The sequence below is a fragment of the Asterias amurensis genome, chromosome 14 (assembly GCF_032118995.1).
Source record: "Asterias amurensis chromosome 14, ASM3211899v1".
In the NCBI taxonomy this organism is placed as follows: Eukaryota; Metazoa; Echinodermata; class Asteroidea; order Forcipulatida; family Asteriidae; genus Asterias; species Asterias amurensis.
In genome coordinates this window covers 19,265,281-19,292,090 of record NC_092661.1, presented here as the reverse complement: position 1 = coordinate 19,292,090, position 26,810 = coordinate 19,265,281, and the positions used below count along the sequence as shown (strand labels likewise).

At 36.8% G+C, this 26,810-nt stretch overlaps 3 protein-coding genes across 5 annotated transcripts in view; 1 reads left to right on the top strand and 2 right to left on the bottom strand.

Moving 5' to 3' along the window:
• The window catches only part of LOC139946888 (cilia and flagella-associated protein 47-like), a 34,973-nt gene extending 22,015 nt beyond the window's left edge, over window positions 1-12,958 (bottom strand). For both annotated transcript variants that reach the window (XM_071944651.1, XM_071944652.1), the window contains exons 1-20: window positions 12,694-12,958; window positions 10,996-11,150; window positions 10,011-10,218; window positions 9,541-9,587; window positions 9,006-9,234; window positions 8,291-8,600; window positions 7,713-8,141; window positions 7,236-7,458; window positions 6,531-6,683; window positions 5,279-5,382; window positions 4,465-4,644; window positions 3,878-3,981; window positions 3,581-3,693; window positions 3,313-3,446; window positions 2,776-3,017; window positions 2,481-2,603; window positions 2,099-2,308; window positions 1,605-1,755; window positions 661-1,236; window positions 282-480 (exon numbers count right to left, since the gene is read on the bottom strand). In XM_071944651.1, coding sequence (XP_071800752.1) covers window positions 282-480; window positions 661-1,236; window positions 1,605-1,755; window positions 2,099-2,308; window positions 2,481-2,603; window positions 2,776-3,017; window positions 3,313-3,446; window positions 3,581-3,693; window positions 3,878-3,981; window positions 4,465-4,644; window positions 5,279-5,382; window positions 6,531-6,683; window positions 7,236-7,458; window positions 7,713-8,141; window positions 8,291-8,600; window positions 9,006-9,234; window positions 9,541-9,587; window positions 10,011-10,218; window positions 10,996-11,150; window positions 12,694-12,843 — 4,040 coding nt within the window. In that variant the 5' untranslated portion in view covers window positions 12,844-12,958. The remainder of the gene's footprint in view (window positions 1-281; window positions 481-660; window positions 1,237-1,604; window positions 1,756-2,098; window positions 2,309-2,480; window positions 2,604-2,775; window positions 3,018-3,312; window positions 3,447-3,580; window positions 3,694-3,877; window positions 3,982-4,464; window positions 4,645-5,278; window positions 5,383-6,530; window positions 6,684-7,235; window positions 7,459-7,712; window positions 8,142-8,290; window positions 8,601-9,005; window positions 9,235-9,540; window positions 9,588-10,010; window positions 10,219-10,995; window positions 11,151-12,693) is intronic.
• Window positions 12,959-13,125: 167 nt separating this feature from the next.
• LOC139946912 (dnaJ homolog subfamily B member 13-like) lies at window positions 13,126-18,877 on the top strand. Its single transcript, XM_071944692.1, has 6 exons — window positions 13,126-13,353; window positions 16,032-16,135; window positions 16,342-16,503; window positions 17,008-17,165; window positions 17,827-18,131; window positions 18,583-18,877. The coding sequence occupies exons 1-6, from the start codon at window positions 13,286-13,288 to the stop codon at window positions 18,731-18,733; spliced, it is 948 nt and encodes a 315-aa protein (XP_071800793.1). The 5' UTR covers window positions 13,126-13,285; the 3' UTR covers window positions 18,734-18,877.
• Window positions 18,878-20,688: 1,811 nt separating this feature from the next.
• LOC139946918 (glutathione S-transferase 3, mitochondrial-like) lies at window positions 20,689-26,602 on the bottom strand. 2 transcript variants are annotated; one of them, XM_071944700.1, is made up of 6 exons: window positions 26,510-26,602; window positions 25,064-25,263; window positions 24,487-24,551; window positions 23,868-23,925; window positions 22,899-22,971; window positions 20,689-22,169 (listed from the first exon to the last, which is right to left on the bottom strand). In XM_071944700.1, the coding sequence occupies exons 2-6, from the start codon at window positions 25,202-25,204 to the stop codon at window positions 22,069-22,071; spliced, it is 438 nt and encodes a 145-aa protein (XP_071800801.1). In that variant the 5' UTR covers window positions 25,205-25,263; window positions 26,510-26,602; the 3' UTR covers window positions 20,689-22,068. The 2 variants fall into 2 exon arrangements, with proteins under 2 accessions (XP_071800801.1, XP_071800802.1); XM_071944701.1 differs by having other exon boundaries at window positions 26,484-26,576.
• Window positions 26,603-26,810: the final 208 nt, after the last annotated feature.

Sequence of the window (26,810 nt, the reverse complement as noted above, 5' to 3'; positions counted from 1 at the left end):
AAATGTTATGTATGAGTACAAGGTCTGACTTACGCAGTACACATAGTACAGACTGTAATAGAAAAACTTAATGATTTTTATTTTAAATTTCCTGAGTGCAAAAAATTTGAAATCAGAGTAAAGTAGGAAGAATATCATCCCTTGTAGTGTATCATGTGTAAACATCTCAATGAGGTCCAACAAAATGAAACAACCTCAGATGAAGAGTTTGGATGGTTAACATTGATGTGATTGCAAAGTAGTCTAATGCCTTACTAGAAAGAGGTGTTTAAAAAGCTTACTTTCTGAAACCGGCAGCCTGGATGGTGAAGTCTGCTGACACTTTGGTTGCCAAGGGAACAGGGGTCAGTACAATAGCCAATGGGTCAAAGGTTAGCTGGGGTGACTTGAGGATACCAAAGAGATGGAGATGAAGGTAGGGTCTTGATGTGTCATCATTCAGGATAATGGGAACTTTAGCATGGAATTCTCCTGGCTCCTCTGTAGAAATGAGAATGAGTTCATTGATCATTACGCAACAGCTTGTTTTAGGATAAGTTTAACATTCTGCTTCTGTGACGTTTTCGCATATCTTTATTGAAGAAACACTTCAACATGACAAGATAAGGGAAGTAGGGTATTTTTTCTTAAGATAAAATAATAAAATGAACTTTTACTCACCAGGACAGAACATGACTCCTAGTGGGTACGTCTCCCCAGGAGCCAAGGTATCTTTGACAGCTGCTCCTCCCTCCTTGAAGGACATGAAAGGCATCCCATTGGGCATCAAGAACCGGAAGATACCCTCCTCCATAGCTTTACCACTTGCACTCAGGTCCAAACTCCAACCAAGGTATTTATCACTGTTATTCACTAATAAGGACCCCTGGGTCTGAGACGGTGAGCCGACAATGCCAAAATCCAAGTAGCCAGATGGTAGGGAGAAGTCAAGATTGGAATGTGATAACTGGAGAGGTTGACGGAGAGCAGTTGCAACAATACGACGGCGTGGTGTGGCAACAGTGACGATTACCGGACGAGGGGTGATAATGTGATTGATGCTCTTGGTGGATGGAGCTGGGGTAGGAGGGAATGGGGTAGACTCCGGACTAGGGGCATCAGTTTGGTTGATAGAGACAGGCATAGTGAAGTCATAAGATGCTACCTCAGTAGGTTGGAAGTGTAACTGACAATGAATGGTTTGCATCCCTCCTACAGTGACCTTGAAAACGCCTGGGTTCATAGTGTCCTCAGATTCTAAAAATAAAAATAATAATGTTGAAGGCAATTCCATCATCTTGTTTTAAAAAAAGGTTTGCCTTTAGTACTTGTAGAAGAAAATCTCACCAAAATGTGCATTTCAAGTCAGCTATGCTACATACAAAAGCATTTCATTTTCTTGCACTATATTTTGTTACACTTTTAACAGTACAATTAGCCCAAATAACAGGATGAATAGGCAACAAGACGAAATGATCAGTTTTTAGATGTGGGAGGAAAACCCAATGGGACAACACATGCAATCAGGCAGGGACTGAAAACCCACTCTACATGCAAGGCTCAAGTCTGAGGTGGGATTTTAAAAGACATCTTAAAGAGATAACTATGAGAAACTGCTGGTTTACCTTCCATGACATCAGCATCAAACTTGAGTGAGAAATCTCTGTAGCGTGACAGGTCAAATACAACCTTTGATCTTGTTCTGGCTTTATTGATCAGCTTAAATGGTACAGTCAAGTTTGAAGCACAATAGACACCACCAAGTTGGAATGTGGGCTGAAAAAGACAAGAGTGCGTAAACAAGCAAAATTACTGACTGTTACAAATTACATATAGGTTTAAGTATTTAATCATAACTGAATTCTAAAAAGTATGCCCACAATTTCTATATAATTGCGAGCATCAACAGTTTAAAAAAACAAGCAAATACATTGGAGTCAAGCGGGTACACTGCAAACTACTGTATGTTTATCAGTAACAACAAACTCAAAAGCATTTAGATCAGGTTTCACTGACGCAAGTTCATTTATTTCAAGAACGGGTGACAGTCTTTCAACGAACCATAGAACAGGTCTATTTAAATTTCAAGAGAGTGGTTTAATGGTAAAGCTTTACTTACCACATCAATGTCTACCATTGGCGGTTCCACTGTGCCGCCCATTCTCAGTTCAATAGTTTTCCAGCCTCTAATAGCTACCTCTAGTCTTGTATCAAACTTCATGACAGCACTAGGGGTCAGGAATATCCCTAGCTCTGTGGTGCCACCAACTGGGACAACACCCTGCACTGGAGAAACATTGAGGCCTGGGACTGGATTGGGATCCACCACCTAGGATAAATACAACAACACATAATACAATGACAGCAGAAATTAAAAACTTGAAAAATGATTTGTAAAACATTTCCGAAACACTGATAACCTGTTTTCTGAGAAATTGGTAAAAACTAGCACTGAAAATATTTTTTAAATATTGTACATTGCCCTACGAAGAGGCTTTTACCTGGAAGTAGGCATGGTTCTGGCTTGCATTGTGTAGTACAGCAGATCTGGAGGTTGTTAAATGAAGAGGGACCTGACCAAACAACACTCGTCTTTCCATGAACATCACCTGGGTTGGACCAAGCTGTGAAGCACAAACAATTTGGAAAATTGTAAAAACTTTGAACAACTTTTCCAATTTTAATACTGTACGAGATGTCCACTTTAAGAATTGTCAACTACAAAGCTATGCTTGAAAACATGACCTGTTATTAGCAGTGCAATACTTCTTAAAGATGAATCATATCTTTACTTACATCAGCAAAGCATTTAAGTGTCAGGGTTTCCCCACCATGTACTTGAAGAGCAAACTCTCCATCCTCAGGAGCATGGTAAGATGGATGGAATACCACTTCACACTCTAGATCCTTCAGGGGATCTACTGTACCAGAAGCAGGTCTAATAGAGAAGGCTGTACCCCTCTCACCAAGGATAGGTTGCCAGGTGAACTCTGCTGGGTAATTACGCTCATTGCGCAGACTGATGACATCTCGTAGACCTGTACATTGACAACGGGGGACACATAAATTACATTTCAAGATCTTTAAGTTTCAAAAGTTAAAACTGCTAAAAGATATATATTTTTAAATATATACTTGAGTGATTTGGCGGACTGAAGAAGGTTTTCAAATTTTAGCATGTAAAGATACTAAATGTTCACATGTAAAATGTATGTGGTCAAGTTATTTTGTTTCCCTTAAAGATGATCATTCAAGTCCAGTTAGATTTCTTGTTTGAACATACAATATGTTGAGGACAACTTTTGTCAACATAGTTTATAAAATTCTACCTACCTGCTTCAGCTGGCAATCCAGGGGCTGGGTGCAACTCTAATCTCTCTGATGACAACTCCAATGCTACTGTAACTACATCAGCATATACTATCACATGCTCCTTGTTGATTTTATTGACTGTGTATGTCACATTCCTGAAAATAGAAACATAGCTTTAAAATTACAGTACCATGGTTGACGGCTTTAAAGGTGTCAGATCAGTCACCACTAACACTTGGAACAAACTAATAAAAAACAAGGTTGAGAAGATTCTATAGTTTTGACTCACCTCTGAAAGCGTCCTTTAGTGTTGGATTCAAAGATGAGAGGAAGAGCTGCTTTGCAGTTTGGTGGAACCACCTGAGACAAAGGACTGGTTTGTCTCAACTCCCGGCAATCAATCTAAACAGCAAAGTGAACATTTAACAATACTTTACATGCAGAACTTTAGCAAAACATCAAGCTTTAACAATAAAAAATACAGCAAAGTTTGCTTTTGAGGAATGGTTGACGTTTTCCTTTCGAAAAGGGATGTCACTATTTAAGAAAGCATCACATTAGTATTGGACTTTTTGAATGCACTTACATCAACTTCCACATGGATGAACTGATCAAGATTGTTGATGATGTTGAGTTTCTGCACACTTGTTGATTTAAGACACACTTGACCAAAGTCTAAGGTGGGAGGACCTATAGTAAATAAAACACAATTTTAAAGTGTAAAAGACAACATGTTTTGTTAAAGGAGTAACTCCTCAACTATTGACCCCTTGCACCATCTTCACACATGGCAACTGTCTGCCATGCTCCCCAAATTGGGAGTCAAATTGCACACACAAATGATAGTAAATGTGTAAATACCACTTAGCCAAAAATGTGCACTGCACTGCAAAACACACTGGGACATTGACTCGCAAAATGGCGCAACGAAGATTATTGTGATAATGACGTCAGCTGAATGAGGTCAAGTCATAAAAGAGAAAAGATTTTGCTATAAATAAGAAGTGAAACAAAATGCATGGGTTTCTTATATTACATAAAAAAAGCTTCCAAGGATGCTTAAAAGTAAAGCCTATTACTAGAAGTACAGTTTCCTGGAAAAGTATCATCAATGAATTTTCCAGCAGTTTTAAGCATAAGAACAGAGATTAATGAAATAGCAGAGAGCCTTACCAATGACCACCTGGTGTAGTTGTTGAGGAGTCAGGATCTTCTTACAGTCAGCCTTCTCCTGAGACGTCATCGGGATTGCATTAAGTCCACGACTAATTGGACGAGATGTCGAGTTCAGCTCTTTCTCTGCTAAATGCTTGGAGCTCAACATTCTGCGATTTTTGTCTCTTGGACTTGGTGCTGTTGAGTTGAAACATAACATAGTATAATTCACTCACTAAATACTTGTGTTCAAGGCAATGTGTTTATTGACCTCTTATTCTCTTAAGATTTAGTCCAAAAACGATTTTTGTCCAATAGTATTTTGTAATAACAATCAATAACAAATAAATAACAAATTTACAATTTCAATTTTGCTAAAGATAATACAAAGAAACTAGTAGGTCGCAATCACATAATAAGTCTTAATCTCACTAGAAGGCAGCGAGATCGGAACGCACTAAACCAATAGCAATCATTTTACTATACCCATAGCAACCAATGTACCATATCAATAGCAACCAATACACTATACCCACAGCAATGGCAGCTTCATGATAACTAGATGTCTCTTTTGCCTTCCTTGATCTTATCAGCTCAGATTTCATGACAGTTTATAAATTTTTGCTATTATCAGTTGTGCATCTTTGTGTTTTAGTTCTCAAAGATGAGTGCGAATACCGAGCCTTGGTAAAGTAGACCGCTCCAGGGATCACCTCAGGAGTCATAGTTTTAACCATAGCACTCTTGAAGCAGTCAGTATTTGTACACTTAAGTATTGTGGTGCAAGTAAAGTCAAAACAGTAATTAGGCAAAAGTCATAAGTCACACTTACTTTTTGTCGGTGGTTTGACTTCATCTACTTTGAGTTTAGGAGGCCTCAATCCTGACGCTGGCTTGAGACCAATATTTTTGTCATTATCCAGTTCTGCAAACTCCCTAGATAAAATACATTATAAAGACAATTAATAAAAGCTTTGGTTTATGGCTATGTATTTTCCAACCCTCAATAAAATGGTGATTTCTAAATGCATCTAAAGTAATGGACAAACGGTTCTCAGAACAGACCATGATTGGCTGTCATGGATGAAGCAGATGACTTTGAGTATATAAATGGTGACAAGCTTTGGATAAAGTTTGGAGCATAGAAAAAAGTGGATGAGAAAACAAGTTTCCTTGAAGAAAAAAACATGGCTAGATGAATAAGACTAAGAAATATTATGAGCGAGTACAAAGATAAAGACTGGCAATTTTAAAATATTTTGGCAAATAGAAACATGATTTTAATTTTAAAAACGTGTGTTCAGTGCTGAAGTGGGAAAATATGTTGATTTCTATGCATGTATCTAATAAAAGTGAAACACAAATGGTTTTTAGGTCAGACATGACCGGCTGTAATGGAGAAGAAGTTGGCTTTGAATAAATGAAGGACGACTTTGTCATAAAATAGCCAAGAATTTCTAATGACACACATTAAATGAAGATCTGCAATACAAGTGAAGTTGCTTTTGTTCTTCTGCTTACAATTGGCATGTACAACAGTAATAACTTAGAAGCAGATGTACACAATGTGGTATCAAATTTATGAATCTTCTTGGCACATTTTTGTGGATGATAATTTAAAGAATAAATCATGATGAGAAATGTGAACAATGGGCTACAATGCAAAATTTTGAATGTATTATCAACCTGCAACGAGCTATTTCTTGTTCTCTCTGCCATCTGAAAATGTTAAGAAATTAATCTTTTAACATTTGATGTACCGTTTTGTGAAACTTTTTACATTCTGAAGGCTAATCAAGAAGTTTGTGCAAATATAGATCATCTGTAAATGTAACAAATACAGATTTCAAGGGACAAGACTTCTTCTCTTAGGTTAAAATAACTCCCATTAGATGAGAATAACCCGACATCCAAAGGAATTTTTTAAAAGGAGCTCGTCATGACCTTGACAAAGAATGCAATCATTGGCACTTGTGTAATTTCAAGCCTACAAATTGGATACTTAACAAGTTTTAATGACAAATATTGTAATCTTTCGAAGTTATTTTCTAGTACAAAACTTTGAAGTTCAACAGAATTCTTACTTGGCTTTTGTCTTTCCAATCCTGTGTTGTCGACTCTCTCTCAGGTAGTTGTGATACTTGTTCTTGTGTTTCTGTATAGCAGCAAGTTCATTATCATCATATGCATAGTCTGGATCAACATAGGTGTGGCGCTCTGTCTTGGTGAAGATAGTCCTGTGGTGGTAGACACAAACACAGTCATAAACACGTCATTTGTCCACACCATGCAAAGCTTCAAACAATACTTACAGTCATAAAGCAATCAATCATGAATTATAAGTCTTCAGCCAAGTTTATACTTCGAAAGTGAATAAGAAGTGAGTATTGTGACGCAAACAATCAAGTGAGTGACGCAATGAAATTTGTTGGGTTGGCAATTTTATTTCAGAATGAACCAGGCATTTATGATTGTGTAATAGACTGTTAACATGATGCAGTTATCTTGATTCTTTCCCATTAAAATTAATGTAACCACACCTAGGCTGGAAGGGCAAATAGTCTGGTATATTTGTGTACAGTCTGTCAGATACAGGGATTATATGATCAAGATGGTGGCAGAATAATCAGTTTTGTTTGTTCCTTGTTTGAAATTATTGAGAAGTTTCAAAAGATCCTACAACACCTCATATTATCAATCAGAAACACAAATCTTTTAGTCTAATTTTGCACGCACTTAGAAAACAACAGATAAAGAAATGCAAGAAAAGAATCTTGCATAAGACTTACTTGTACTGATCTCGTCTGTAGCTAGGCCTGATACTACGAGCTCGGTCATTAGGGTATGCTACTAGAGCTCTACTGTCTGGAACATGGCCTGCAGACTTAGTTGCATGAAGTCCCTTAGTCTTTGGTGCTCCAACCATAGCTGCTCTGGGCTCAAAAGTCTTAGCATTATCAACAGTGACATCAACGAACTGACCAACCTCACCAACAACACGAGGAGTAATACCTGAGGTGGGAATGGGTTTGTAATCAAACAAAACACACAACAATGAAACAGCAAGTACAAAATCTAAGTGTAATTGATCAATTAGCTTTTCTCAATGCATGGTTCCCTTTTCTCTTCAGGCTCCCATACCAACCTGAAACAAACTTATTTGATCCGGCCTTGAGATGTTAGGTGATATCTCATAATAATAAATGACAAGAGATTAAATTTCTTTTTGTAGTGATGTATGCAGCAGTCAACAAAAAATTATTTACCTGGGTTGAATTTAGGTTCTCTCTTCTTTGATTCAGCATTACTTAATCCATGCAGTGATATGTGTAAGGCATAAATTGCTTCCAGGTGTGTAGCCATTGGATTGGCCTCATCTCCTTCATCAGCAACTGATCCTAACACATCCATCACTTGGATCTTCTTGAAGGAGCCATACTGGTTAGGCTTAAAGGAGAAGATAAGGTCTTGAGACTCGCCTGGTTTCAGCTTCCCAAATGATGGATAAATACAGAACTGAGCCACTTGTTTGCAGATGAATGAAACAGGGAGATGGGTGGCATCATTACGGAGGGTGCATAGGGTGTCAACATGCTCACCAACTGGGCAATCACCAAAGTCAAAGTGTTTAGTTGGAGAGAGGCTGAGTAGAACAGGGAGGGCTGTGCCAGTAAGGGCAACTTCTACCTTAGTACCTAAAGGGGAAAATTGTAAAAACAAATTAAGTTGTCGAAAAAACACATAGCAATGCCTTAAACAAAACTTGAAGCAAAATTTCACTTTAAAAGGAGGAACAACATGAACATAAGTATACTTGTTCTGGTCAAAACAGTAAGAACTATACCTTCATTGCCATTCTGCTTTCCGCCTTCTTTGTCGGTGCCAAACCCCTTGCTGCTTCCAATCACTACAATTTGCATGAACAAAGCAAAGTCTTGCCTGGGAGGAGGAGTGGCTGTCCCTTTCCAACCCTGTCTAGCCGAGTTGTAGCGGGGGCTAAATCGGAAGAAAACTGGAGCACGCTGATAGGGTGCCAGCTTTCCCTGGGAGGGGATTGCTGTGACCATTGAGGTCAGTTCATTTGTGCTGGTGCGTACTCTATCCATGTCCTTGGTAGCAAGCGTTGCAACTGTTGACTTTGTGAAATCAGTTCCCTGAATAGAAGAAATTACATAAAAGAAGCAAAATCAGAAAACCTATTACTTTTTAAATTTGTATTACATGTATATTTGTCTGGTAATGATATCAAGGATGCCTCATAAGTAAAATTAATTTCTGTAAACATGGGTGCTTTCTGCGTGAACCAGAAACACTGGGGTTAGCCCCTACTTTTTCACGATAAGTATTCTAGTTTCTTTTATGTGCACTACCAATCCTAGTACAGTGGACCCATGACTTAATTTACCATCTGAAGGACAAAGCAATAATAGTAAATATCTTGCTCAAGGAAACACACGAGCTCGAGTCCAGCGCTCTTAACCCCTCGGCCAAGATACGTCACGTTTAACAGAACGTCTAAAGCTAATTGGATAATTACTTAGTGTTTAAAAAATACTTACACTTTCCATGCCTTCAGCATCTTCCTCCAGTACCGTGACAAAGCTGACTGGATCAGGGCCATTATTATAAAGCATAGCAATCTGGGTCTTGTCTGTGCCATAGTATGTACAGCCAAATTGAATGCAGTCAATCTGGTCCTCAGATTCAGGAGCATATAATTCAAGGCAACGCTCAACAACGTTGGCTTGAATCTGAAGGGTGGCTGGCTGCTGGGCTTCCAGTTGAACCCTATGGGGAGAGGCAGGGAGAAGAGGTATGTTAATTTTTAAAAAGGCAATGCTGCCAACATAGAATGATGAGTATGGGTCGAAACACTTGCTAACTTAACAGTTCACATTTAATTTTTAACAGAAGTTTTATTTTTTTCCGGGCCAAGTTTTGAAACCAATACTTTCAAAGCAAATGCGGATGGAAAAATCCACAAATTTATACTCGACGTAACATTTGTTTTTGTTTTGTTTTTAGTATGAAATGCTTCACAAAGGTTTTTCAAACAATTTCTACAAATAAACCAAAATAAACATCTGCACTTACGGCACTTCTTCATTCAGAACTCCAGCATTTTTAGTTACAAACTCAACCTATAAAAGAGACAAAATACAGTTTTAAAGACACAATTGCAAATAGATTTGATTCTTCCTTTTAAACACAAAAGTATATGTATATTAACAACACACAAATTGTTTGAGTAATTGTTTGTCAGGATTTATATGTTAAAAAAATAGACAAAGTTGTTTGGAAGTTGTTTGTCCATCCATCCCTTTTTGTGGCGTCAATCAAGGAAGACTTCGATGCGATCGAACATTCGAACATCGTCCGTCCTCCCCTCGATGGAGGTCAGACTACATCTGTTGTTTGCAGATGCCAAATAAAGGACGGTTGTGGGAAGCGAAAGTCAGGCTATTGAGGGCAAAGTGGTCCGATCCGACGTCATTTTCATTGCTATGAGGCGACCACTTAAAGCCGACGTGCTTGGAATTAAATGTGATGTTTAACAAACCTACCTTAATGACCTGTGCAGTCTTGGGCTTCAGGGTACCAGTTGTAGGGAATATGGTGATTGGTTGAAGACCAGTGTAGTTAATATTGAAGTTCCCTGGCAAGGAACCATGGTTATACAGAGAAACCTGAGTAGAAAGTACTTTGCTATTACGAACTACTGTGCCAAAATTGGCTGGCCCTTCCAAGTCAAGAAGGGGTTGTGGGCTGTAGCTGTTGAACAAAGAAATAAAAACATTGCAAATATCTGTACAAAATTATAAAATTTTGATGAATTTTTAAATGACTTATCATTCAAAAAAAATTGTTTATAGGTCTGCTAGTCTAATAATGTTAAATTTCAGCCTGTATAAAGATGGCATAATGGAATGTACTTCTAAACTTTGAATAATAAAAAAAAAAATACCCATTATATTCTAAAAGAATTTATTAAACTATTATGAGTTGAACATATGATACCGTGAGGTTATTCTTCTGAAGTTGTGTCCTTTTAACAGTGTGGTAAGGATTAACCACAATAATTATAAATGATTCAAACAATTTAAACAGAGGAAATGTACATAAGCCTTTTAGAGGTTTCAGTTATGGTGGACACTGTAGGAGTGCACTGTTTGGTTTGGACGCCTACAGACAAATTTACCCAATCCTAACCATGTCTAGTATTGAGTCCACCACACCTCAAAATGGCTTCATGAGTGTCAGATCACACTGCTAATCACACAGCTGTTTATAACTAACTGCATTGAACATGGATTGGGTTAGATACCACTAACACTAAGTTTGGCAATGGCAACTGAGCAGGGAATCATCTTCTACTGCTATTTTCAAAAAACACCTCAAAACCTACTTTTTCAGTCAGCCTCGTCATTAATCCTTTGCTGTTTTGTTCATCTTTCTTTCTTTGCTTTGTTCTTGTTTTATTCATTGTTCAGCGCTTTGATCTGTGTTAAAGGCACTATATAAATACCTATACTATTAATGGCAACTTACACACAGAGGGGTATCTCAACTACATCTTCATCTACAAGAAGGATGAGGCCATCCTGGCAATCCTGAGGTTCTTCAGTGAAGAATTCTACAGTAGCTGTCACCTCTAGGCCTGGTGCTACTGGTCTGTCTGGGTTCTTCACAATCAACTTGAATTTCTGTAAATGATATTGTAGGCAGTGTATAGTTTTTCATGTTTAACTGTAGAGGGAGGGAAAGTGTTTGGTTTCAGTCTCTATTTTCCTATAGCTTTGGTTACACATTCAAATTAGTCAAACTACATGTATTAGACATGTTAGAGAAAATGTTAAAAACAGGATTGATAAGCATCATTAACAGCAACCCTAATGCATTTCACTTTAATTGAAAAGATCTGATGCTTCTTTTTCCAATGATATAATAATCTTTGATTGCATCTGCAACTTGAGAGTTTAAATGAGAACAGTACATATCAAATGCTTTGAGACTTAATTGTAATTGTGCGCAATACAAAAACTGTTCATTATTATTATTACAAATGCACCGTCATTCTTTACTCATAAACACAAATTTGAATGTTTGCTAGGGCTTGACTTTCTCCACTACACCACAGGTCATGTAGTTCAGAAACTTTTACTGTAATGGTAGGTCAACTCAGAATGTTTACTGGACCATACAAATCTTTTCCTAAATATTAATATTTTGTTTATATATCTAATGAACTTTCATGAGGCTTGCATTAAACTTTAAAATTAACACTTAAGGTCTTCAAAAATATGTATTTGAAAATATTTTATATTGATATCTGAAAATGTACTAGACTGCTAGACTGCAGAAGTTTACTGGTCTAATGGGTATTTTACACCATGTTTTGCATCTATTGTTAATCCCCTTAGACATGAATTGTGGTTTTAAAATTTAATTATCCAAAAGCCCTGCATTATGGTATCTAGACCCCAGTTAGATGTCTCCTATTATAGTCTTGAAACAGCCTTTGTTGTCATTTGAATTGAACCCACCTCTTTTGTGCAGTTCAATAATGTGGTTTCTTTTAAAAACCAGGATTCAGAAATTTGTGTTTAAGCCTATTAAATAATTATCAAGTTCAGATGTAAATTCAGCAAAAGTAAGTTCCCTATGTAAAGAAAAACATTAAATTTAATAGTTTATAACTCCAACACATTGGTCTATTCATGTTTCGGTGGTGGTCATTTTAAAAAAGGACAACTAAAAATTCTCAAATAGTATACTAGTACGTAGTAGGCTATTTCCACAAACAAAATTGTATGCCTCTATTTTCTACTACAACATAGGCCCCCTACTTCTAGGATATTTATTAATTCTCCTTTGGTGGTTGGTAAATTGAAATAATTTGTTGTTGGGGTTGAAATTGAACAATTGGTAGGCCTATTAACAGTTACATTTGAAAGGGTTTTGCAAGCGCTTTAACTCAGCCCCCCCCCCCCAAAAAAAAAAAAAGAAAAAAAGAAAAAAAAAGAAATCTGTCAAACTGAAAGTCAAACATTTTTTCAAGGAAATTAGCTGCATCATCATGAAGATGGAATAGGCCTGACAAGCTGACTAACAGTAACATGAATAAAAAAGAAAAGACAATAAGTAGGCTTTCCTTGTAAAGAAAATGAACGACATGCAAAATGTCTTTTCGAGTAACAATTCGTTTCGAAAATAATGGTTTTAAAATTGGTACCCGAGTTCGCTTACATTTGTATTTGGTCCGTGGAACTTTATTTGCTTGCTGCACTTGCTGATGTTTTGCACCGTGACAGTTTGAGCGTGGACGACGTTGGCTTCTGCATCCATAAACTCAATCACTGGAGGAATAATTCGTACCCCTGATATGTCTCCTGCCATAATGAACACAAAAACTAACAAACTAAGCTCTAAAAAACACCTTTTGTGGGGAAATTAAGTTGACGTCTCGCTGAGAGAGGTTTCTCAAACAGCTGCCATGTTGTTGCTCATAAAGTTGTTGCCAAGCACAGTTTGCCGTTTATCGTCTGCTGCCCGCTAGGGGCTGACTGACTCGCAGAGGATAGTAAAAACAGCAGTACCTTTTATTTTCTTCTGCGGCTGCGCAGCTGGCATACGATAATTTTTAGCAGCGCCCTCTTGTGTTCAATCATCCATGGCAACAATATAAACATCGTCGACTTGGATTAACTTGGATTGGGGGTTGGCGATTGTTAAAAATAAAAGGAGAACTCTGCAGCAGCTAGCACCTTACATAGCACCCATTTAAGACTCGCCAATAATTACCATTATACTAGAAGTTTTCTAATAATTTCTAATTAAAATGGGACAGGATTACTACGGTATTCTGGGCCTAACGAGGTCGGCAATAGATGCAGATATCAAGAAGGCGTAAGTGTTCACATTCTCTCTCTCTGTTTTTCTTATATTATAAATTGCTTTACTTTTTTTTAATCACTTTTAATTTATTTGTATTAAAAAACAAAAGTTGCGAAGCACTGAAGCATAACAATTGACAATCATGTTCAAGTTACAGTATGTAATTAAATGTAATGATGTATACTTCAGTCCTAATCATAATGTCTCACAATCACATATTGAAGTGTGTTTACATTTAAACCTCATTATGGTAGGGTGCAAACACTAGCTCTCAATGCAATTCCATAGGGCTTTTGGAAGTAAACAGTGGAGAAAGTTTGTGTGAAATGGGTGTAGCTAATACAGTGAATTATGTTACACTTAAGCATTCAGAAAATAGAATTAGCTAAGCTGTTGCAAACTGCTTATGGGCAATTCCACGTCATGGACATTACGTTTTGAGACATTTTTAGAACTTTGTTGGTCAGTTAAACACACCAAGTAGCTTTGATTTAGAGTTTTGTGCTTGATACTAGTATCTTGTGTCCTAGTAAGTCAAATGATACTATGTATTTGGAAAAGTTCAAATTAATTAAGGAGTCAGAGCACTGCTAACGAGCGTCATGGACATTACGAAAAACGGAAGTGGGTTTTGGGTACAACACACTCAATTCCAAAACTCTGTGAAGTTAAAGTTCAAAATTTTTAGAACACCTTTTTATTTGCTAAACAGGGAAGTAGTTAACATGAACATTGATAATATTTTTAAGAAAACCTGTCAACTTTCTTGTTACACATCTTAATAGAGCGTCATGGACATTACATTTTGGGTTATTTTTAGCGTCATGGACATTACGTCAAACTTGTAAAATGATGCATCATGCTTTTACCCTGAACTTGTAAACCCATGTGCTGCCTTGCTCTTAATATGGGTTTTAAACTAAAATGAATGTCCCTATCTTAATGTTTAACCTCTTCCAAACATTTTTAAGAACCAATCCTCCCCCAGAATCTCACTTAAACCCCGCCCCTCGGTAAGTCCCCTTTTTGCACTTTCCGTCCACATCCAACCAGGCTGGCTTCTGCCTTGGAGTAGTTATGATAGACCAGAGATGTAGGTATACATGAAGTAACCTTTTTTTCTAATTATCTTGAACATAATTCCCTTTTTTTGTGTTTCTCACATGGTAATTGTTCATCTTGAGTAATATACTGAACATCTTGCGTCAACATTTTGTGACAACAGTAAATGGAAAATAAACATCAAAGGTTTCTGTAATTTTCAAAGTTGATCTGAATACTGCTTTGTTCAAGACTGGGAGAACAATTCCCAGAAGATCAGTTAAAATGAGTTGGGAGGACTTCTTGGGAGGAACAGGTCAAACGTAGATGCTTCCTTAGTTTTCCAAATACGAGACAGTCATTGAGGTCATCCTCTACACGTTCCACCTAGATTGACATGCAAAACAAGAACAGAGAACAACAAATGAAGGAAAGATTGGCTGCATGGGGCTTTGTTTATCACAATCATGTTTCCATGGTTTGTCTTGTTTTCTCTCTATACTTTTTCTGCCTCTGTACTCAAGTCTTAGCCATTCTGAAATTATGTAAAAATAAAAAATTACTTTATGTATGACGTCTTTGTATCCAAGCTATCCGTAGATGTGTACAAATCTGCATTACGCCTAGGCCTTGAGAAGTCTTCTTTGATGATAAAGTCTGTTTATAATGTCCTACATTCATCTAAACATGTCTCACCAACAGTTCACATATATTTCAATGTCACTTGAATGTTTTTAGGAAAGAACAGTTCCATGAGAAAACTCACCTGAAAATCTCAGATTTGAGCTGTCAGTTTGTAGAATCTGTGCATGATGTTGCCACTAAACGCGCTGCTATAAAAGAGCTTGAAGTAAATTTCTGATGAGGTCTATGACAAATGTTCTCTTTGACTAGTCCAGGTTTACCTACAATAGGTCTAATTGATAAATTGTAGCATTTACCTTCAAAAAGGTAAGTATCATGTGACATGTAATGTCCATGACGTAATGTCCATGACGCTAAATGTAATGTCCATGACGCTCGTTAGCACAGTTGTAATTAATTTTTTATTAATTTTCTTGCATTATAGGATTAGCCCCTAAAAACTAGCTTTGCGTATGAAGTCTCATGAAAATATCTCATACTGGCTTTAAAATATAAAACTAAACACCATGCAATGTCATGGACATTACATTTCATAATTGGTAATTAAGGGCTAATTAAAACGAGTGGCAGCACCCTGTGAATAAATTTACAATGATGTTTCTTTAAAATTGTGAATACTTACCACCAGTTATATGTTTTAAGCCAAGAATAATTGGAATATCATCTAAAATGTAACCAGGAGGGCATTTTAGACAATTGTGCCAAACATTTCCCAAAAATCATGAATTTGGCTCAAAAAAAACTTTTTTGATAAACGATAAAAAACATGGAAAACCAAGGGAAAAAAATGAAACAAAGATAGATTTGAAATCACTGGGTATCACTCTTTCTTGCTACTTCAAATTTAAATCCACAAATTTGACTTCAATTTTTTGGGCCGAGGACACTTTTTGGTGGAATTGCCCTTATCATAAAAAGGGACATGGTATAAATGCAAGAAATAGTTATGCGTGCATATTTATTATGAGTATCTCATTATGTTTACATTTTGTTTTCCTTTCCAGATATCGGAAACTCTCTTTGAAATACCACCCTGACAAGAACCAAGAATCGGGTGCCCCAGAGAAGTTCAAGCAAGTGTCTGAGGCATATGATGTGCTGTGCGATCGTAAGTTGCAATTTTTAACACATGAATCAATAAGTACTGGAAAGAACCAGAGTAAATTAACCCTCCGAACTTGGTAACATTTTGCAGTGAGTTGCCAAAGAATTAACTGTGTACATGTAAATGCAAATCAATTTCTAAAGATTGAACCCTCAAAATTCTCAAGTACCCAAATACTGATTTATCTCTAAATGCACTTTACTCTACAGCAAGGAAAAAGGCAGTATATGACCAGTTTGGCGAGGAAGGATTGAAGAATGGTGTTCCTGAGGGCAAGATGGAGAGTGGAGCATGGACCCACGGATACACATTTCATGGTGATGCCAATAAGGTGTTCAGAGAATTCTTTGGTGGGGACAATCCATTCAGTGGTAAGTACAACAGTGGCATCTTGACCCCTTGCTCAAAGTGAAACACACCTCCACACAATGAGCGACTTTCATTCTCACCATTTTGGGAGTCAATTCCTTTGTGTACATTTTGTCTCCCAAAATGGCAGATAGGTTAGGCGCATGTAGGTGCACTGTGCATTATGCAAGGGGTCAATCGAAAACATTTCTACACAATTCAGAAAATTATACCATTTCAAAACCGTTTTTTTTTTGCGGAGGTATTGAAGGATGTGTACACCCCACAAAACGATATGCTATAGTTTTCAAATCTGCAAGCACACAAGATCATCTTAATTTTTAATTCTGAGAGCTGTTTCGCTCTGCATTCTTTTTACCTGATTCATTTGTCATTGTATTGATATAGAATTTCAGAATATGCAACTAATAAAAGCATGCAAAGGCAATACAGAATTTGCAAGTATATCAACATTGTAAGTCATTCTTGTACCTTACTGTGAATCAATCCATGATTTGTCTTGTCAGAATTCTTTGATGAAAGCGATGGAGATCCAAGTATGGGCTTTGGTGGTCTGAGAGGGCGTGGGAGGAAGAAGCAAGATGCATCTATTGAGAGAGATTTAACTCTGTCTCTTGAAGAGATTTTCCATGGATGCACAAAGAAGATGAAGATCTCCAGAAGAGTAAGTTTAATTATGTTATCAATACAAATGATATTTGAATGCCTTGAACTTATATCACAGGTAATTAATGCCGGTTTGCACCAAAGATTATATTAAAACCTTAATTTAACCTTTAATATAGGTAAATTTGCATCGGGGATAAAGAATATTTTAATGGGTAAAACCAGAAACTTAAAAGTTTCTGGTTTTACCCATACATGTACACTGATGTGTTTTAGCACTGTATACTCATCAGTACTGCTCTATATGCAAAAAATTTCACAGAGCTCGGGTAAGTACTGAGTAAACAGTGCTAACACACATCAGTGTATATGGGTAAAACCAAAAGTTTATATTCTTAATTTAACCCTTATTAAACCTGTGTATCTTGGCAGCTCCTTGTTTTTGTGCCACATTGTCTTCACCTCAAATGATGTGACAGAGGACACGGTACATGTATATGTTAAGTCTTTTAAAAAAAACAGGTTTAAATGTTCTTGATCCTTAAAAGGCCAGTAATCATACAAAACAACCAAAGATCCTAAATGTCATTACAATCTTACGACACAGACAGACTTTTACTTGTAAAAAAACTTTCCAAACAGTTTCAATGGTTCATCCCCTCTTATAAAAGTCACAATAATTCTTCCAAATACTCACAAATATCCCTTTGCATCATCAGGTGATGAATGAAGATGGTCACACCTCCAGCATCCGTGATAAGATCCTGACAATCACCGTCAAGAAAGGGTGGCGTGAAGGCACCCGCATCACATTCCCCAAGGAAGGTGACCAAGGACCCAACAATGTACCAGCTGATATCGTCTTTATTGTCAGGGATAAACCTCATCCTCGCTTCAAGCGAGATGGCAATGACCTCGTCTTCACAGCTAGAGTCCTTCTAGGCAAAGCCTTGACTGGATGTAGTGTTGAGGTGCCAACGTTAGATGGACGTCTCCTTAATATTCCAATCAACGACATTATCAGGTTGGTATACTCATCCTTGTTTACAAAGACTTTTTGTGAAGTTTAGTTTGCTCTGTCCTATGAAAAGTATAAAAAAAACAAATATCATTGGTAGTTTGATTTGTAACAGGTCAGAAACAATTTCACTGATATTGGAATTTAACTTGTGCATTTCCTTTGATGCTTTGATCCATGTCTGCATTTGTGACTGTGACTGTTGCTTTATGTGTCACTAATGTCAGCTCGTATTTCAATGCACTGTGATGTGGAAATCCGGCGATAGTCAGTCGTAGCTGCAAATGAGACACTGCTTTCAATTTATGCTAATGAAACTTTGATTATTCATTAGACCATGTGATGTTATGGCCGACCAATGTGTTCATATGGTGTACGGTTTAATCGACTGTTTAATTACAGTTTTTCTGATTTTCCCGATAATAATTATACTTTGTTTGTTTTTGTTTTATTCCAGCCCCGGATATGAGAAGATTGTCCCCGGTGAAGGCATGCCGCTATCCAAAGCCCCCGAGCATAAAGGCAATCTCGTCATCCGATTTGACATCGAGTTTCCTAAACAGCTTATACCTGAGAAGAAGCATCTTGTTAAGGAAGCACTACTTTAGTAACAAATAGTCTTTAAATATCGTTTCATCCAGGGAGGGGCTAAAAGAGATTGGGCATTCTTCAAATGTGATTCATAAATGACTTCTGTTTGGTTGGGACCAGAAATCACAGAATGTTGATGCCTTAAATTTAACTTGAAAGCTGCGAGATAGACTTGGGGTACTAGATAAATCTTTCTGAGGATTTCACAAACTGGATTCAGCTCCAGGGTTATGAGGCTTGTCTAAAACATACCTTAATTACAACAATAATTCTGCCATCAGGGGTCGAAATTGCCACTAGCCCGCTAGCCCGGGACTACCAGATTTACAGCCGGGCTACTCATTTTTCCAGTTTGATAGCCCGACGGGCTAGTGGAAAAATAATGCAAAAATCATCATCACAAACAATAAAGAACTATGTTATTGGTGTATTGTAAAGTTTGGGCCGTGACGCGAGACATAATGTGTCTTTCGGGCTACCAAAATCTAATCAGGGCTACTAAAAATTATTGGTCACTAGCCCTGCTGACTACCATGGAAATACACTTAATTTCGACCCCTGGCCATTCTTCAGAAGTGTTCAAATATATATTTGCAGCCAATAAAAAATAAAAATGAATTGTGATGGTGTTTGCTAATGTAAAAATAGCATCATCTTTTCGCAAATCATTTCCTTACTTGGCCTTGATGATGGCCACATTTTCTTGAATGCGTTTAAAATAGTTCTTTTTTAGACCATTGGAATTTCCAGTTGAGATATTTAAGCAGCACCAAGGGGTCATTATATTTGTGGAACCAAGATTCCAGCCCACCAATCTTACACGTTAACTGCCTTATTTCAGGGCTAAATTGTTTGAAAATTTGTGAAGTGGCCCTTTGTGTTAAATATTTTGTAATAGTTTTATATTTCATATTGCATTTAATTCATTCGTCTTCAACCCATGGAAAATGACAGTTGAACCAAATCTTAAATTTTCCAAGTTGTAAATATTCCGTGTACTTCAATTTCTTATATCAGGAAACCGTCCTTTTCAAAAAGCCATGTATATTGTACATACTGAATGTAAAATATTTTTGTTTGTTGGAATAAACACACAAACTGTTGAAAGTATGATCTTGAGTTGTAAGATTCTTATTTGTTTGTATGATTGGACCTTTTCATTAATTGCAATAAGGTAACCCGTTTCTGCTAAGCAAGATTTTTTGTGCTTCGCAAGTTGTTTGTGCCTACTACAAGCTTTAATGAAATAGGACCTTGGTAAAGAGCCCCACTTTAAGAGAAATGTTTACTGAAGTTTGTCAAGGGACACTAAGAAAATAGCCGAGGCCCAATTTCATAAAGCTGTTAAGCAGAAAACACTGCCCGACAAATTTCTTTGCTAATTAAAAATTGAGTGGGACACCAGTTGCAACAATGTAAACTTAATGATATTTTGGCTGGTAAGCTTTTTCTGTTAAGCAGTATCTTCTGTGATTAGCAAGTTTTTGTGCTTACAGGTTTTATAAAATTTGGGCCACGAAGCAAGAACGCACATATCAGTTACCCCCCCCCCCAGTATAGAAGAAATGGGTAGCGCTAAGAGTGCCTCAAGTTCAAATGGTTGATACATCGGAGTGTGGGTTCGTGTGAGACTTGTTCCCTTTTAGCAAGACATTTGACATTGCTTCTTATCACTGATAAGTAAATGGGTAGCTGTGAAGGTGGGGATCGATGGTGTGAACTTTTAGCACATTGTACATCTATTTTGCTGATGGTGCTGCATACTCCTAGGGAGAATGCTTAGCGTCTGATTAACAGGGGTAATAACGTAAAGTACACAAGTCTTCATGAAAAGTAATCATCACAAGTAAGCCTTATCACAAGACAGTATGTCATATCTCAATCCTTCAGTTTCTTAAACTGAAAAGATGTAAGCTTTCACTAACATAACAGACAGATCGTCACAAAAATAACACAATCATACAATCCAATATTGGGAATTACAAAATCTAATAATTATATTTGCATATTATTTCATTCTGTCCTCAATAAATTGTACACAGTTAAAATCTGAATTGTAAAAATATATAATATACTCTTTTCATCAATATTTTCAACCCATCTTTACAAATTCATAATTTTTGTTATTAATCAGAAGGCAGTTTGTCAGCTAAAACTAACTTGCTTCATGTGGTGATCCTTATAATACAATACCACCCCAGTGAGATCCCTGCAAATTTGTCATTTTATATTAAAATATTTTGATCATCGGCCTTTCTTTCCCAGGCCCAACATACACAGCTGTCAATATGAGATATATATCTTAGCTAATCTTAAAGGTAATTTTCAAGGTATATATATCCTAAGTATATGGAAAATAGCTTATCCATAAAACAAGTGTTGCCATCATTTAGAAATCACTAACTGTGTTGCCATACACTACTAAGCCCTGTGAATATTTTGTGCAACACCAACACAAAAGGGCTACTGTATATCCTTTATAAATATAAGAACCTTTGAATGTAGCTTAAACTGTAACAAGCTGTTTGTGAATACTTTCCTTAGTATAATTAAGAGTAAGTGACTTGAAAATACACAAGGCAACTTTGCCAGGCAACTTGGAGGCGATTGACTGCATTGGTGCAAAGGAACATTTTAGTAATGCAAGAGTAATTTTTTTCAACAGTGTCTTACCAACCATGTGTAAAAGGAAACTAAGAATGTCTTTGTTCTTTGATGTTGCAAGTAAATTTACTCGGACTTATTTATTCTGCAGCACAAACAAGATTAGTTAGAAAATAATCGAACACTAGATTACGAAGATAATTATATTCGTCCAAAAGAAACACTGGAATACAATTAAACACATACAATGCAACTATTTCAATATATAGCTCCATTTTCAAATAACAACCTACCTACAAGCCGTCCTGTATTTCCCTGGGGACTAAATCCAAAACTTGAAGGTGTCTGATTGGATGCTTTTGGATTCAAATGACTCAAAACGGCCTTGCTCTATGGCTACCACCTGATTAAATAATGAACAATGCATAATGTTCAAGTAGCTCCTGATACAATTTTTTTATATCTCAGATTGTCCAATGAATAATATAACGTTAACAGTCTAGGTCTAGGTATCTTAAATTTGTAATAATGATGTTTCAAGCACTGTTTGTAGTCTGTACGTAACGCTTATGCGATACTTCATACATTTGTTTGTTGTTGCCAATATTGAAATAAATGTCTAAACTACAAATGAGCTCTGACCAATCAAGACATTTATACATGCACCATATTCATATACCTGATCAGCACTATCTAGTCTAATTATACTGCACACCTCTTAATCAATTCAAAATCAGAGCTAGACGTTTTAAACCCACTGGAGTTGACGAACAGCGCAGAAAATTGTCATCCCAAAGAGTCCAAGCATGGCTGGATATCCATAGGCTCCACGCATACGCTTCTTCGGTTCTTGATAAAAAACAAATGCAGAATAAAATACAATGAAATTGAATGGTAAAATAAATGATTGTTGACTGGATGGGGAGGATATCAGGGTTCTGCCCAGAATTTCTTTAGTGGTGGAAAAATGTTTCCCTGGAAACCACTGCGAGATGGATCAGTTACATGATAGACTTAAATCAAAGAAGTGCTCAAAATGAATGGCTTCGGATACCATTGATAAACACCCAATTAACATTTCGCTGAAAACCTTTGATAGGAAATTGCAAGGGTGATTTAAAAATTAGTAAAATGTGTGGTGGACGGAAACAGAGGACATTTTTCCAGTGGTGGTTGGGGAATCCTAAGTGCCGGGCGTGTTTTCTGGCACCGGCCACTGTGGGCAGAACCCTGAGGTATGTGATGATACTTCTTAATACTTTACTTTTTTAGAATTGAACCACCAACATGCCCTGCCATCTTGTATAACTGATTAGCACTGGTATGCTCAAGTCCAACTTTAGGCCTTTTCACACTAAAAAGGGATGGCAGAGGTACGTTCCTCACATAGCATTCAATTCATTCATTTGGGTAAATCCTTTGCAAGAAAAGGGCACACACTGTAGAAATCAAGCATGATTCTCAAAAGAGTTTTTAGAATTCACAGCAGAATCTTTATCCAGCAACCCCACCATCTTTTCTTGCATTACCATAAAACAATGACTGATGAAACCTTATTCAGAAAAAAACTCTGTTTACCTCCTGTGTAGTAGCCATGAGCGTAGCTTAAACGACTCAAGATCCATACTGCCCCACATGCAGCTGATGCTCTCTACAATAACAAGAGTGTGGTAATAAAGAGGTTGTCAAAAGTAACAAATGACAATGACATTATGCCTCAGGGTGAGGATTATTCTATGTGTAACCACCTTTTGCATTAAAGGCAGTGGACACTATTGGTAATTTACTCAAAATAATTGTTAGCATAAAAACTTACTTGGTAACGAGTATTGGAAAGCTGTTGACAGTATAAAACACTGTGAGAAACTGCTTCCTCTGAAGTAACGTAGTTTTCAAGAAAGAAGTAATTTTCCACGAATTTGATTTGGAGACCTCAGCATTAGATTTTGAGGTCTCGAAATCAAGCATCTGAAAGCACACAACTTTGTGTGACAAGGGTGTTTTTTCTTGCAACTTCGATGACCAATTGAGCTCAAATTATCACAGGTTTGTTATTTTATGCATATGTTGAGATACACCAAGTGAGAAGACAAGTCTTTGACAATTACGAATAGTATCCAGTGTCTTAAACTATGAAGGTACCTTCAAGCACTTACTAGGAAATGCTACATGTCGAAGGGTAATTCCATTGAAACATATTAAAGTCTATGGGACAGCTTTAAACGGGCACAAAGGCCAAAACCAAAATTGGGCCTGGTTTGATGTTTACATATTTCATCTCCTGACATTTAATCTATATCAAGGTTTTAATTAATCCCAACGCTCTATTCAACATTCACATCAGTAAATCAACCCATGAACATGTCATAAATTAGTAGGCCCTCATTTTAAGAAAACAAAACAAAAAAATCTACTAAGAACCCTGCATCCACCACATCCAAAATAAAATTAAAACAAATGCACATATGAATGGTTCAATATATTAAATAGCCTTCCAAAATGATGTATTTGCCTAAGCTGCATTTTGGCCACTAGACTACTTCTTACCGGAAATCTAATCCCTGACATTGCCAGGAAAAACAGGAATTGTGGATACGTCTCCAAACTGCAATGGATATACAAAACACAACCAGTTTTAACTTTTGGACCTTTGACTGTCAGTTATTTTAAATTGAAGAGAAGAAAACCATTCAGGAAGGCACTACAGAGCATTTAAAAGGCAGATCGAGGTATCGAGTTATTTCAATTAACCAACCTCGGCGATGTCCAAGGCTTCAGAACTACAACGTAAATGAAGTTTCCAATTCATAGAGTGACTTAACTTGAGGAGAAAATAGCTTTAAAACTTGTTAGCTTAGAAAAAATGAGCAGGATACTACACTAGTCACAGGAAACATGTGAAATGGTATGTTGGATGGTAAACTTATTTTGGAAAGCTTAATTTGATTGTACTCGGCTATTTTTTTGTGGTTATGCAACTCTTTAAGGCCCAAGTATTTATCTCAAGTTACACTTATTGGTTGTTTGAAATTATCTTCAACAAAGGAAGACCATTGGTGGGAACTTTCGAATGACATATCAAATTTTTGCACACCAAAATGCTGTACACAAGGCAATTTGAATAACCAACTATTCAGTCATTTTGAATTCAGTTTAGCTTACTCACGTGTTTTGATGAGCTCTCTGTACACAGTTAAACAATGGCTGAGAATCACTGTACATAGCTGGGTACTGTTCAAGAACAAATAAAGAAAATAAAACTCTGTAAACCTCTACTTAAGAACCAGTTTAAGTAAAAGATTACACACAGTAAAACCTACAATTATAATATAACCAAAAAGATACAGTAGTTTGTGTAAGCACACAAGTCTACAGTGTATACTTTATTAATAAGCTTAAAATTATTTGTATACATTTTTAGTTTGGGTGTTGCTGTTAGCGGAACACCTCTTGTTTAAAATGCTTTTGTATTGACAAATTTACATTTATTGATTTGCTCTAGCCTATTTAACAGTGACACCATTATTTTATAACAGAATTGCTTAAATTCTAATGGCTGAACCTCTCAACACTGAACAAAACAAAGAAAGAGTTTTGTAAAAGAGATTTGGAGTTGACAGGAGCTGGTTTTGCGACCTCCGGATGAATGTACCGGCGTTATACCAAATCCAGGAACAAGTCAATAGCAATTGTTTCATTTGTTATTATTTGAGAGGACCAAAATTAGATAGAGAAATACCAACCTCTACTTCATATTTCTTTCTAGCCATACTGACTTTAATTCCCAAATAGTTCAACATAACATAACTGGCTGAGCCCACCAGGACGACATATCCATACTCCTTAGGAAGTGTTGATAGTACACCCATCTTGATAGGTTGCATTCAAATCCAACAACTTCAAAAAGGAAAGTCAACTTTCTCTTGTTGTATCGAAACTACTTCTGTAGACATAATAAAATTAAAAAATAGTGAAAATATAAAGTTCACTTTAAAATAAAAAAAAGAAGACCTATTGAACCCAAATTTTGACAGATTTGTTATTTTATGCTTACGTTGGGATACCCCAAGTGACAATACTAACTGGTCTTTGACAATACCAATGGTGTTCAGGGCCTTTAAACGTGCAATAATCTTGTACAAAAAAAAGTTGCACATTATTCTTTATGATGTTTTGAAAGCAAGATGAGTGGAGTTAGTTTAATAACAATAAGGGAATCAATGTGTGGTGAAGAGGTTTTCAACTAGAGGTTTAATCCCAACGAGGCCTGGTTCTTGATAATTTTACTGAGACGAAGTCGAGGTAAATTATCAAGAACCAGGCGGTGGCGGGTTTAAACTACTAGTTGAAAACCGATTCAACACACTTTGATTCCCATTCATAAATACCTTTTCAGTCAAAAACATCAACACCTTTTGGTCAAAAAGTAAAATAAATGCAAAAATTATAATTGTTCAATGATTTCTTTCAACACAACATCCCTCCAGCTATGAAATGGTAAAGCCCTCCGCCACCTTGGGTAAATAACTCCTTATAAGGGAATGCTGTGCGCGTCGTGCGCGTCGCGCGTATCGCGTGATGTGGGCCGTGGCACAACTGTTTCAGCCAATGCTCTCGATCAATAGGAATGAAGAAACTGTCTTATAAGAACAGGTGCAAGCTCGTGTGTCACGCCCATGTTTCAACACTTTTTACTGGTCATAAACAAAGGTTTATCGTGTTTTATATACACACCCACGTGACGCGATCTCCACCAATAGGAAAATAGCAAAACGAAAAAGTTTCCGTATGGCGCCACCACTTTTCATTCGATATGAAATAATATAGTAAGTAATTTACCTCAATGAGATATCCCTTTTTGTAAAAATGAGTGAAAAGGTGGTGGCGCCATATGGAAAGTTATCCAACCTTGATCACAGTTGGGAGATGAAACTGTGAAACAATTCAATCAAATAATTTTACAATTTGCAAGAAGTCCTTTCCATTCCGGGCCACCGCGCTGTAGCCCCACTTGTGTGGCCAAGGATAGCTGAATCCTGTTCAGCTATCCTTTGGCCACACAAGTGGGGCTACAGCGCTGCAGTCTTTAGGCTTACAGTTTACGAGAATAAAAAAAAATGCATATTTATTTAAAACTATTTTATATAACCCAATAAAACGTACTTTGTTTTAGCGAATAATTTACGTACCGTTCACTAAAATCAGCAGACCATGGGACCATTACACGCACGCACTCTCATGTGTTTGTTAAATTTGTTGTATGTAGAATGCAGAGGCATTTGCTTCACGACGTAATGCAGTGCATACGACAAGAAGACAGGGTGTCAGAGTACACACTAACTCTAATTGGGCGAGTCCACGTTTTAAAAGGGTTTTTATTTTTTAGAAGAGAAGAATAAGTAGTAAAGATGTCCCATCGCTTTTACTATGAAGTTAAAAAATTAGTTTCAAGATTTTTAAATAAATAATAAACAATACGCTTGCAACCTT